General features: G+C 37.5%; 1 protein-coding gene across 2 annotated transcripts in view; it reads left to right on the top strand.

Moving 5' to 3' along the window:
- The first annotated feature begins 1,767 nt into the window (after positions 1 to 1,767).
- KPNA1 (karyopherin subunit alpha 1) overlaps positions 1,768 to 14,470 on the top strand; it is a 92,462-nt gene continuing 79,759 nt past the window's right edge. The window contains exon 1 of one of the 2 annotated variants that reach the window (XM_012544554.3): positions 1,768 to 1,893. Coding sequence is in view for 1 of the 2 variants with exons in the window: in XM_031959732.1 (XP_031815592.1) it covers positions 2,787 to 2,811 (25 nt within the window). In the remaining variant the exon portion in view is untranslated. Of the gene's footprint in view, positions 1,894 to 2,671; positions 2,812 to 14,470 lie in introns of those variants that run through there. The other variant, XM_031959732.1, reaches the window with a different exon arrangement.

Genomic DNA, 14,470 nt, shown 5'->3' with positions numbered 1-14,470 from the left:
TGTTGTCTTTCCTACTCTCTAAAGAAATGAAGATCTGATGCTCATTTACGGATGCTCAGGTTCTTATTCACATTTAAACATGCATTTTATTCCCCAGATTTGTAGAACAGAGATTAGATTTATTTAGCTTGGCCTTAGAGAGCAGAAGTGAGAGGGAGTGGGAGTTCCAGAGGCAGATCATGCCTTGGCTGTCAGTGAAAATTTTTTAGTGAATATGGAGGTAGTGGGCTCCTTCAATTAGAATTCTTCGGAAAGATGTTGGATGACTACTTGTTTTAAATGTCAGGAAGGGGAATGGGTTATTTTTTCAGTTACAACAATTTTCAAAAAACCATATGTTAAGTCACAGGCTGAGAATCCGTAGGGTGGATGAAATGAATTGCTGCTTAATATGAGTTAGACCAGAAGTCGCTCCTCTGAAGCTCTAATGCTGAGATTCTGTGATTCTAAGAATCCTTGAGAAACATACATAAGAAAAAGACCAGTAGGTAGAAAGAAATCAAGGTGATTGCTCAGAACAGGTCTCATAGGCTGGCTCTAATTTGGTGAGATGAACATTGATCCCCAACTTTGCAAGGTGAGGAAATCACAAATTCATTCCAGGGTGCTCGGTCATTTAAACTAATAAATAAAAATTTACATTAATAAATAATAAATAAATAAATTTATTAATAACTTAACAAGTCATTTATATTAATAAAACTCATAAGCAGCTGACTGACTAACCGGAAACTAAATTTATTCATTTATATAACTGCCAGACTGCACTTGAATGATCTTCTTGGCTGATCTGCCAGCCTGCTGGAGTGGCTCAAAAAGATTTGTTTCCTAGGGCCAAATCAACATTTAACTTCGCTCAGTGCCTCGGGCAACCATATAAGATAATAAACTAAGGTACAGATCTGAAATGGCAGAGGGAGTTTCCTCCCCAGGGAGCTTCTAAGCACCAAAAGAAACAAAAGGGCGAAGTCTGCTCCGGGAAACAAAAATGGACTTCAGGTCCACAAATGTTTCTCAGGACCCGGCGGCGTGCAGAGCATTTGGGTGGGGGAGAGAAGGATATTCCCGGGCTCGTGGACATCGTGGGATTACACAGGGAGCAGTCATGCAAAAAGAAATGCTGATCAGTATAGCCGGAGCAAAAGGTGTCCGTCGCATGATCTTAAGGAGAGATTGTCGCCAAGCCATAATTCAAAATGCACGGTTTTGCACCGTAGGGAAATATGTTACATGAGGTAAAACGCCCGCGTAGGCTGACCGCAGCGCCCCTCCCCTCTTCCCTGGAGTGACAGGGCCCAGGCTTCCGAACGTCTCCGCTGCTCTGGCGGGCCCCGCTCCTTTCCCTTCCCTACAACACTAGTTGCGCCTGCCTTCTCCCTTATCAGTCTTCCTAATCGCCAGATCCTTCCAGCCCCACATAAATCAACGACTGCTGACTTCATTCTCAGCCCATCCCTTTTTCCGAGCTAGACTGACTCTGGCTTTTCTTCTTTTTAACAGAAGTAGATAGATGGGGGAGGGTCTGCGGATCAGAGGCCAACCACGGTGGGTGGAACTACCACTCCCAGCAACCCCTCCTGGGTTCTGGTCACAGAAAGGGAATGCGCAGGCGTAGAAACGACTTTCTCCCTCCCTCTTGTCTCTCCCTCCCTCTCGTCCCTCCCTCCCACCTCCCCACCTCCGACGTCTGTGGGTGTTATCACGCAGGCGCGCTCCGAACGCCGGCTTCTCTGGTCTCGCTGCTCGCTCGGTACGCGGCGGCGGCGGAGAGCGAGCGAGGCCTTGTGAACGCCGCTGAAGCCGCAAGCCTGTTGTGCGATCGAGAGAACCGGTGATCGCTTGACGCCCCCACTTAACCCATCTTGCGCTCGAGATCGGCTGCCACGGAACCAGGTGTGTGCGCGGGTGTCGGCAGTTGGGGAGGGCCAGGCGTCCGCAGGGATCCTCCCTCTTTTTCTTTCTCCCTCCCCCTCCGCTCTTTCTCTAATCCCCCCCCACCCCCCATTCCGGACTGTCCTCCCGCGGGGAATAGGGAGAGGCCCCGGGGCGGGGGCGGGGGCTGGGAGGACGCGAGCTCGGGTCCCTGGGCCCTGTCAGCTGGCGCCTCCTCGTCTTGTAGCCGCGCAGCTAACGGCAGCGCTGCGGAGGCCCGGCCGGCCTGCGGCTGGGCCCTCAAGTGCTCGTCACAGTCAGGAACGCCGGCTGCGGCGGATCAGCTGCGGCAGCGACGAGAGGAGGAGGAGGAGGAGGGGGAGGAAAGGAGGAGGAGGTGCGTGGGGGAGGGGAGCTAGGACTGGGCGCCCGTAGGGGCGTCGGCATCGGGGAGGGCGAGCACGGACGCGGTGGTGTCTGCGTGGTAGATTGGGGGGCGGGAGGGGGGACGCCAGAGGAGGCTGTCATAGGCAGGAGACCAAGGGCGGTGTGTGAGTGTGGTTGTGCGTGTGCGCGCGCGCGCGAGATCCTGTTAATCTGGACAGGAAGGGACAGTCTGAGTGGGAATTCACAAGTTCGAGCGCCCCCACCCACCCCCCTCCCAGAACTGGAGCGGATAGATCCTTTGGGGGGGGGGGGGGGGGGCCGAAGGAGGGAGGCGCGCCGGGGGGGTGGGGCGCGGCTACGGCGACAGATGTCATAACAACACGGGCCTGAAAAGGCCGATGGGGGTGTGGTAATTATAGGCATGACAGAAGCACTTGTGACTAGAGCGCGGATAAATGGCGATTCGTGTGCCGGCATGGCTGTGAACGTCAAGGTTGGGAGGTGTGACGTGCGGAGAGAAGTGGAGGATGGAAGCCCGCTGGAGGGGAGGAGGTAGAGCGCGGTGGTGGTGGGAGGGGCCGAAGCGTGGGGATCCAGGGAAAGTCCTGATGGCTGCCTCGATTATAAAGCTAGAGAATTGGGGAAAATAGTAATCCTTTAAAAATTATCTTTAAGCTACTTAGGGTACTTAATTGCAAAATACTTCCTCCTCCCTACTGCCTTATAGTAGGATTTTCAGAGGATCTTTATATACATATACGCTTTCTTGTGATTTATACAAAACAGGGCAAATGTAGATTTGGATTTGTTTTTGTTTGTTTTGTTTTTGCTCTTCCCTTATTTTTTCTTGTTTTTGCTGTTTTTATTTTTGAAAATGATCGAGAGATTGTTTTGAGTAGTGATTACTGCATTTTCTCTGGCAGAAATCAAATTGCCTCATGTGCTTATTGGATTAAATTGTTATGTTTAAGCACATGGGTTTCATGATTAGTGGAGAAGAGGAATGTTTGTGGGATAAGAATGGGGGAAGAAGTAGGAAAATTAGTAGAGTAATTGGGCAGGCTGAAGGAGGCTCTTAAGACTTGAGACAGCTCAGAAGGATTTGGGGCAGAAGCTGATTATCTTCTTAGTTTAATTTCAAGAAAGCATTCTGGAAGCGTTGGTATTTGGTGTAAGAAAACTGTATGTAGTCCTCTACGGGTACAGATCACAACCCATCCATACCTTCGAAGTATGTACCACTCCTACCCCATGAACTACCATAAATACTACACACAGAGCCTTCTGAAATGTTAAGGACTTTTCCTTCCTTTCCCTTGTTAGAATGAGGATATCAAAAGAGCTTATGGAATGTCAAATCACTTATATCTCACTTCTGCCCAATCCCAACCTATCTTCTTTAATATATTTCCCCTCAAATTCCATATTCCCTTTGCAACGTGTCAAAAGTAATCCAAAATCTCTTGTCCATTTGATGTATATGAACAAGATTAATGCTAATAAACTATATAGATTTTTGGTTCAATTATATGTCATTGTGAGGGCAATAGATTTTTTCCACCTGTTTTTTCTGCAGATGGTTTGCCCAGATTTTTGAGTAATTATATTTGGCTCCAAAATGATCTGTTCTGTATGAAGCTAAAATCCAATTTGGAATTAGTAGTTCACCACATATATCTTTCTGAAGAATTATGGGTTTGGATGCTCTTCTTCTTTCCCTTTTATGCTTGTTGCCAATACTGTTCCTTTTAAATAGTACAGGGGCTAAGATAACCTTAATATTTGACCTGAAATATTACTTTAAAATAATGTTATGTGTTTGTGGAAAACAGTAATTGTTAAGTAATCTAGTGCAGTACTTTTATCAATTACATATTTGAGAGCCAATTTTATGAAGAACACTTGTACTAAATATTGTAGGAGTACTTAGGAAAGGAGATAAAATATGGTCCTTGAGATTACTATCTAGAGAGGAGACAAAAATATACAGGCATCATAAAAATAAAACATCATAAAAATAAGGCATCATAAAAAATAAAAAAAATACAGATCAAAGTGCAAATAAATATCTGTTAAAATTTTTATTATTCTGATGGAGTAGACCAACTTACTTAAGGTTACTAAACCCTTGAATTAAACTCACCTGATCATTTATTCCCTATTAAAATCTCAAGCTTTCTTTTAGAAGTTTTCCGTTTTCTGCTAGAACCTTTCTTGATCACCAAAGTTGTTAGCATTTATTGAAAAAGCAAATTGTGTTTACTTATCATAAGCTTAAATGTTTTATTTCTCCTCTAGAATGTAATTTAGAGGGCAGGGACATTTTCAGGAACATTTTTGTATTTCTAGTACCTTGCTTATTAAGAACCTGAGTAGTAGATGCTTAATAAATTTCTATTGAATTGAAAATATGTATTTTCAATTCACCCAGGATAGTGGAAGTGAATGCTTTTAGGCAGAATTGAAGAAACACTATTCACTGATCCAATTTCAGTGGTTAATCAGTAGGAAGAAGGCAGGTGGCCTTGATCCAGTTGGAGGCAGGTTGTAAATAGGAGAAAGTTTGCAATCCCTCCAAAGGATAATTGGAGCTGCCCTAGTGGTAGTGGTGGTTGAAGGATGATTACAGATGCAAATGATAGAAAAGGTGACTGTAGTGAAGAATTTTATCTGAAGTAACTGGGTGACCAATAGTTAGGTGCTAGCTTCTCAGGGTTTTAAACCTTATAGAATGTGGTTACTGTGCCTAAGGGGATAATCTCTATTTCAAACAAGTTATAATGATGCTATCCTTTGAATAGAAATAAAGTTATTGACTTACCACGAGTTGTTTTCCAACAATAATGATTAGGAATCCACCTGTGACTTAAAAGGGATAGGAAAAAGGAATTTGAACTTTTCTTTGAGGTTGTTTCTCAGTAATTATCAAACCAGGAAAGGTGACTTGGAATTAGGGCAGTTTGTGTGTTGGATTGTACATAGTTGTGTATAAATTACTTGTTACTAGCAGGCATTTTGGTATGATTTCATTTTAAGAGGCAGTATTTTGAAATTGTTAGCCCTGAAAGACCGAAAAACCTAGATTCAGATCATTTAACCTCTCATTACATAACTATTTTAAGTGGAGGGGGTGATAATCTGAATTAATAAAGGAGGTATCCTTACCTTAGGGTTCACTATAACAAAATCACAAATCTAGTTATTATTCTAGGCTTTGATCTTGTGACAGCAAAGGTCATTTATATGTGCTTATGCAGACATTGTGATGGCTCAGAATGTCTTAACCTTGATCAGATAAAACTAGATGTAGTTGATTTTTCTTTGCCCATTTTCAGCTTTAATTCTGTCATTTGATTTAGTGGCACGCATAAATGTTGTATTGCTCTCTTTGTTGTTTTTGCTGGTTATTAAAAATGAACATTAGTCTAAGGAAATAATGCAAAAGTTGTAGTTTTTAAAAAGCACACTTTGATAATATTAGAGATATTGTAGTACTTCTTGGCCTGGACATCAAGTCAGTTCCCATAAGGATCAGTCACACTGAAATGCAAAGAAAAATGTGGTCCAATATACAAAAAACAATGTTAGGAATTGACATTTAGCTGCAAAACATTCTAATATCAAGAAAACAAAGACTTTCAAAAAGACCTGGTAACCAGAAAATTTGCTATAGATGTTTCCATTATGTGGGATAATTATGTTTCCATTATGTGAAATTGGAAGAACAGAGAGATCACGATCTGTTTAAAAAATAAAAATTTGACTCTTGCGCTGAAAGAAAAAATGCTTAAAATAGGCAAGACTATATAAAGACTTAAGTATTGATAATTTGGAAAAGGCTATTTTTACTGATGAGATTTACTTCTTAATTAAAATCTATGCCCAAACTGTTATTTTAGAAATCTCAATACACCTGTAGCAATTATAAAAAACAACTTCATCAAATTGTAAAACACACACACACACACACCCCAATCACACCAGATTTTTTTTTTTCTTTCTATGAGCCTATAAGTGTTATTCCCCACTAAAAGAATAATGAACTCTTGATCAGTGATCTAGAGCATAATTGATTCTAGAATTGTGGAAATTCCAAGATGGAAATAGAATACCTTAACATAAAATTAACACCTTGCCACATGCCAACTGAAGATTAAAAAATTAATCTTTCAATGGCCTGGGAACTTGCTTGATTTAAAATCTTAAAAAAAAAAACTGGACTTTGAAAAATGAATTGTTTGTCAGTCTTAACATTCAGTGTCATGATGAAGAATTAAAAAATTTGTCAGTCTTCTGAATTCAATACCAAGTGATTTTTGACAAATGGAAGACTTATTATATATTAAATTGTTTTTAATGTGTTTAACTCAATAAATTAGTTAACTTTGTTCCAGTTAATTACCATACCACTATAACAAAATTTACTCATTCATGTCATCTTTTGAACTTTTCATTTTCTTCTGTATAGTTTTAAAATATTTTATTGATTCTCTTTTTTTTTTTTTGCAACTATCTTTTCCCTTTTTTGTCTTCTCCCCAAATCAAACCAACCACCCTTGTAATAGATATAATTAAGAAAAACAAATTTGTATGCAAATCATTTCAGAAAATTTCTATCTTCTCCTGCCATTCAGTTTTTTCCAACAAACATTTTAAATAAGGGACTATTGTGTGATCCAGCTCATTCTTAGATGTTGAAACAAAATAATCAGAAAATAAAACCAAATTATCAAATTTGGGAAAGAAGATATGAGATACTGGAAGCCTTGAGTAATGAATGCAGAAAACACTAAATATTAAGCCAGAGTATTCCCAGCACTGCTACTACCTGAGGCTACTAATGGCTCAGTGGAAAAAGCACTAACCTAGAGGTAGGAAGACTTTATTTCCTTATTTCCAGGCTGACCTCATAGGCTTTATTAACATGTGTGACTGGCGAGTTACTTATCCTCAGTCAGCCTCAAGTATAAAACAGGGAAATAATAGCATCATCCTCATAGGGTTGTTGGGAGAATCAGATTTGATATTAGTGATTTAAAAATGCAAAAACTATTTATCATAGGGCCTGGCATGTAGTAGATATTATATAAATACTTATTCTCTTTTCTTCCCTTTCCCCTAATTACTAACTCTGACATTGGTCGAATAGTGTGATCTTTGTGTCTCAGTTTCCTCATCTCCAAAATGAAGAAGTTCTTACCCAACTGTAAATTTATGATTCTGGGAACGAGAATAATTCTAAGGATGTTTCCAAGGTGTGAGAAAATTGATTGTTGCATTTGTGAAGGAAAGTAGGCCTTTAGCTGTACTTTTAAGATAGATGAACTTCAGTTGTAATAACATTACTGTTGGATTTATATAGTCCTTAATGGTTATTGCTTTCATATACTGTCATTTGATATTCACAAAACAGAAGTTGGTTATAGATAATATATTAGAAGTTATAGATAAGGAAATAGGTTATTTGCTTAAAGTTGCAGTGTATAGTTTAGATGCTTAGTTAAGTATTTGTTGAATTTTTTCATTTGACATTTTACGGAATTCAAAGCATTTAGAGGCCATTGAGGCATTTTTTACACTTCTACTGATATCTTGGTGTTTTTCTCTGTATTCCTTTGGCCATCATCTCCATTATTTTTCTCCCTCAATAATTGTTGTCTTTCCTGGTACCTTTTTTCCTTCACTTTTTGGCCATCCTCTAAATTTTTCATTTTTCCTTGGCCAACTCTAATCCTCGTATTTCTATACTTCTCAATCTCAGTGATTCACTTAACCTGTTTAACTTCTCTAATATCCTCCCCAACCTCTTTTTATATGTACTGAGGGTTGAATTACATGTTTAGATATTCTGATAAGTCAGCAGTGGAGAAAAATTAAGAGATGGAGGAGAGTAATTTTTTAGAAATACTAAAGGATTTTCAGTTTTTCATCTCACCCCCTGAAGTGAGCATTTCACCTATGATAGTTTCTTAATAAATGTTTAACAATTAATTGCCAAAATCATGAATTATTTGGGTAAGGATTCCTGATCTAGGAAAACAAGAAAGCAGTTTGATAGAAATTAGCCCAACATCTTACATGACATATTACATTAAACTCAAAATGGAGATGCAGTGTTCTTATAAACAATCACATTATAAAAATATTAGGAGATAATCAGATGAAATACTTTATCAAGTTATGACTAGGGGAACAATTCTCAACCAAATAAAAGTTAGAGATGGTCACAAAAAATAAAATAGTTTCAACTACATGAAATTGAAAAGCTTTTTCAAAAACAAAATTATTGTATCTAGGATAAGGACAAACATGGAGAGTAGGGTGGGGTAGGGAATGTCATATATGTCTGAAAAGGAATTGGTACCCAAGATATAGAGATAATTAATAAAGATATATAAGACCAAGACTCCGTTTAATCAGTAAGCATTCGAGCAGGAAAGGGAACAAGTATTGAGCTCCTATTATGCACTAGATACTTTCAAGCAGTAGATACAAAAAGATAAGTGAAGCTGTCCCTGTCTTTCAGCTAATAGGGAACATATATACACAATGGAAGATAACATACCTATAGATATATCCATGCCTACACAGCTTTATCTCTGTATCCCTGTGATAGATTACACACACACATACACACATATAAAAGGTTGGTGATAAAAGCTTAGTGAAAAATTCAAGGGGAAAATACACCATTCCAGGTTTTTTGTGTGTTTGTCTTTCAGAAAAAAAGAGAAATGAACATGTTTATCATGTTTATGGTGGAAAGGTTGAAGAAAAATAGTCATTCAAAATGGCCATTGCCTTGAGAAACTAGTGAGATAGTATTTGGGGCTTTCAAATGAAGGAAGCTAGAGAATTTAGTTCAGTTTAGTTTTCAGTTGCGTCCAAATGTGACTCCATTTGAGGTTTTCTTGGGATTGCCAATTTCCTTCTCTAGTTCATTTTACAGAGGGAGGAAACTGAGACAGAGGGTTAAATGACTTGCCCAGGGTCACGAAGTATCTGAGGCTGCTTTTGGATTTAGTTCTTCCTGATTCCAAAACCTGACCCTGCATGCATTGCGCCTCTAGCCACCCTCTGTAACCTTTTATTTTTTTCTCAAGTGATGACTTGCCAGGAACAAGGGTGAGACTATGGGCTTCTGGGACCATGTGCACAATGCATGCTGCCTCTGCATATTCCGACAGTAATAATAGCCTGAGTTATATTACTTTTTATAGTTACAAAATAACTTTCACATACATTATTTGATCTTCCCAAAAGTCCTATAAAGTAGACAGCAAACTATATTACCCTACCGATTTTATAGCCAGGACTGAGACAAAAGAGTTTAAGTGATATCCAAGGTCATGTAGCTAGTTAAGTAGCAGAAGAAGGGTCCAAATCCACTTCTGATTCTTAAGTCCATTGCTTTTTTCTCTCAAGGGAAAAAAGCAGGATGGTTTTGCTTCCTTTGCCAGCAAAAGGAGTTCTAGTATCAACCTTTTTCCTGTTTCTTGAAACAAGGAAAAGGAGGATCTAATATAGAGATAATGTTTTTAGATAAAAATAATAACTAATATTTATTATACTAATTGTTAAAAATAGCTCATGAGTATATATGTATGTTGGTTTTGTTACTGTTTGTCTTTTTTTTTTTTCCTTTTTTTTTTATTATAGCTTTTTATTGACAAAGCATATGCTTGGGTAATTTTTCAACATTGCCCCTTGCAAAAACTTCAGCTTCAGCTTTTCCCCTCCTTCCCTCCACCCCCTCCCCTAGATGACAGGTAGTCCTATACGTGTTAAATATGTTAAAAGTATATGTTAAATACAATATATGTATACATATTTATACAGCTGTCTTGCTACACACAAAAAATTGTTTTTGAAGTGTATGATGATCTCCTGGTTCTGCTCATTTCACTTGGCATCAGTTCATGAAGTCTCTCTAAGCCTCTCTGTATTCATCCTGCTGGTCATTTCTTACAGAATAATAACATTCCATAACATTCGTATACCACAATTTACCCAACCATTCTCCAATTAATGGGCATCCATTCAGTTTCCAGTTTCTAGCCACTACAAAAAGGGCTGGCAGAAACATTTTGGCACATACAGGTCCCTTTCCCTTCTTTAATGAGATAATTTATTTTAAAATCTTTAAAATGCATGGCTATTATTATAGAGAGGTGAGAGCTGATCAGAAGCCTTTCTAATCAGTCCTTCCTCCCAGTTCCAGATAAGGAACTGGATGGGGAGGAAATATATTCTACATCTCAGTATATCATCAGTACTTATTCATAGACCACACAGTAATTGTTGACTTCTTGTTTCAGATCAGATTAGGGACCAGTCCACTTTTTCAAATTATACTTATCAAGGGGATAACTATTTATGCAGTTGGCTAGGCATTTATTTTGTGTGAATTTTATTTCAGAGGGTAGTGATTATTTTTCCTTACAATTTAGAGATACCATTGTACTAGGATTTAAATCCTAGTCTTTTTGGTGTTTCCTGTCTGGTACTGTTTCCATTATAACGTTGTGTCCTAACACATCAGAATTCAATCTTGAACATGTTTAATTGGAAGTTGCAATGGGTGAGCAAATAGATATGTTTGAAAATAGCTGGAAACAATGGAACTATAAGTTTTTCAAGTCTTACACGTTTCTTCCCCCTTCCCTACAATTTGCCTCTGATAAAATAAGATCTTATTAGTCATGGTACTCTACCTTGTCACTAAGCTCTGTGGGTCTGATTGGAGAGTGAAGACATGAACTCCAATACGTTAGTTCTGGGAGAGAGTTCTGCTTAGACATCTCATTTATTCTCCACCATGTCTCCTATCCTCTTATTGAGTACCTCCGTTCTTTTTCAGTTTACTTTTGTGTGTTGTCTTCCTCCATTAAATTTCAAGTTCCTTGAAGACAGGGACTATCTTTTCTTTTATATATATATATATATATATATTTGTATTTTCAGATTTTATCATAGTGTCTAGCACATAAGTGCTTAATATAAATTTATTAACTATTGAGGAATTTAAGATTATTTTACTGTGTGAAATTTTGAGCAGTCTTTAATTTGTTCTGGCTTAGTCTGCATAGCTTATTTTCTTTGGTTGTGCCCTAAGGTACTGTCCTGGGCTACCTTCTTGCTATATACTTTCCCTCAGTCACCTCTTCAGGTCCTTTGGATTTAATTATAACTTCTATGCTGATGACTCACAAATTTATAAATCTTGTCCTAGTCTCTCTTTGATCTTTGTCTCTTACTAGTGTAACTAGTGAGTTACTTATTGGACATTTCAAACTGGATCCTGGAGGTATTTTAAACTCAATTTGTACAAAACAGATTTTATGACCCTCTTTTCTTCCACACTTATTTCTGTCAATGTCCCTACTATTTTTTTCAGTCTCCCAGTTCATAGCTTTAGCATTAATAATCTTCAACTCTTTTTTTTTTCTCATCTCACTTATACATTTCTACTTTTAAAAGTGGCAATCCATTTTTATCTCATAACTCTTAAAACCTTCATTCCTAACTACATTATATGTTTTGATTTTGTATAATTTCTTAATAAATACTGGCTCAGATCTTGTTTGTTTGTTTATAACAAAGATCATAGTGGAATTTTGTTTTCTCTGGACTTTTAAATCAATTATATAATGGTATCCTGATGATCAGAGTATCATTTGCAAAAGTCTATTGTTTTTCTTTCCATATTTTTATCAAGCATGTCTTTATATGTGTAAGTTTCTCTTATTTTTGCAGTAATTGAAAGTATCCATGTGAGTCAATAGTTGATAACTTTTACATATCTTGTTTTTAGTAGTAAAAAAAAGTATATTTTATTTATTTATTTATTTTTCACCAACCATGTGTCAATCTTCAAGAAACATCATAGTCTAGTAGTTAGAAGACTGGCCTTGAAATGGTTCAGCATCTGACACATAATAGAAGGGTGATCATGAACAAATCACTTTATCTTTTTTGTGTTCCTGGTCATTTCTCTTACAAACTTTAAGACTAAATTATAAAGAGTGTTCATATCTACATTCATGAAAGGAACTCATTTGGATATCTCTGTTGAGAGGGCAAGCTGACTTTAAGTTTTTTGTAAGAGTTCATGTTGGATCTCTTCTTCTCTCCACTTTTAGTAGTTTCCAGCCTCAGTAGCATAGTTTATTCTTTTTTTTAATCTTAATTGCACCTTCTTCTCTTGACCTTCATGGCTTCCACTTTTCTTGAGTTGGTGCTGGCTATTCTAGTTTGTTTCCTTTACCTATTCTATCTGTCCTCATTCTTTGCATAAAATGCTAGTGACTGAGGTATATTTATCTTCTTGGTAGCCTTTTTTGTAATGATAGATCTAAAAGTGGAGGCCATCCACTAGGACCCCTTTATGTGAGGAAACCAAAATTTAGGGAGGTTAATTGACTTGTCCAAGACAATAATCAGAGGTACATTAAACTTAATTCTTCTGACTCTTGAGCTAGTGTTTATTCCACTGTACCATACTAAGCATCTCATGTTATATGCATTTTTGCTGTAGGACCCATGATAACACTAATTATGTCATGGTAACATGAATCATCTCCAAAACAACCTCTGAGCGTCTAACTTCAAATTTACTTTGTATTTTCTTGTATAAATTTTACATATACTTATGTATACCTGTTGTTTTCCCTGATTGAATATAAAGTTTATTCCTTGGAAATAGGGACTGTTTAATTCTTGTCTTTATATGTTCATGGCATGATGCCAAACATAGTATGTACTTAATAAATTTTTTTTTATTTCAACTTAACTATATCTTCTGGCTTCATTTATAGCAAGAATGTCACTATTGAGATAATTCAGTTCTCAACACATTGACTGGTTATTAGCAAATATTAGCACACTGATATTTAGAATTACCAGTGCTTTAAGTTGTTATTGATAGTTTAAAAAGTTGAGAATTTTAGCAACTTCTTTTTTTCTAAAAGCCTAAACAGCTTTTATGCTGTCACTTCAGAATAAGAAGAGGATTATTAATATAGTACACTGATGATCAGTTTGTATTTTTCTTTGTTTCTGTAAAATGTGTTTCTTTTTCTTTTTTTTTTTTTTTTTAATAGCCTTTTATTTACAAGTTATATGTATGGGTAATTTTACAGTATTGACAATTGCCAAACCTTTTGTTCCAATTTTTCCCCTCCTTCCCCCCACCCTCTCCCCTAGATGGCAGGATGACCAGTAGATGTTAAATATATTAAAGTATAAATTAGATACACAATAAATATACATGATCAAACCATTATTTTGCTGCACGAAAAGAATCGGATTCTGAAATATTGTACAATTAGTCTGTGAAGGAAATCCAAAATGCTGGCAGGCAAAAATATAGGGATTGGGAATTCAATGTAATGGTTCTTAGTCATCTCCCAGAGTTCTTTTGTTGGTCATAGTTGGTTCAGTTCATTATTGCTCCATTGAGCTCATCTCATTGCTGAGGATGGCCAGGTCCATCAGAATTGGTCATCATATAGTATTGTTGTTGAAGTATATAATGATCTCCTGGCCCTGCTCGTTTTACTCAGCAGCAGTTCATGTAAGTCTCTCCAGGCCTTTCTGAAATCATCCTATTGGTCATGTCTTACAGAACAATATTCCATATTCATATACCACAATTTATTCAGCCATTCTCCAATTGATGGGCATCCACTCACTTTCCAGTTTCTGGCCACTATAAAGAGGGCTGCCACAAACATTCGTGCACATACAGGTCCCTTTCCCTTCTTTATGATCTCTTTGGGATATAAGCCCAGTAGTAACACTGCTGGATCAAAGGGTATGCACAGTTTGATAACTTTTTGAGCATAGTTCCAAATTGCTCTCCAGAATGGTTGGATGTATTCACAATTCCACCAACCATGTATTAGTGTTCCTGTTTTCCCACATCCCCTCCAACATTCCACATTATCTTTCCCTGTCATTCTAGCCAGCCTGATAGGTGTGTAGTGGTATCTCAGAGTTGTCTTAATTTGCATTTCTCTGATTGATAATGATTTGGAGCATCTTTTCATATGGCTAGAAATAGTTACTATTTCTTCGTCTGAGAATTGTCTGTTCATATCCTTTGACCATATAATGTGTTTCTTAATCAGGCATTGCCTTATTGTTGTTTTCAACATTATTTAAGTAATTTTTAATTGACTTTTCATCCTCTTTTGTCTTTTTCATTGCA

This window comes from Sarcophilus harrisii, chromosome 3 (genome assembly GCF_902635505.1).
Source record: "Sarcophilus harrisii chromosome 3, mSarHar1.11, whole genome shotgun sequence".
Taxonomy (NCBI): Eukaryota; Metazoa; Chordata; class Mammalia; order Dasyuromorphia; family Dasyuridae; genus Sarcophilus; species Sarcophilus harrisii.
This window is presented reverse-complemented; position numbering and strand designations above follow the sequence as displayed.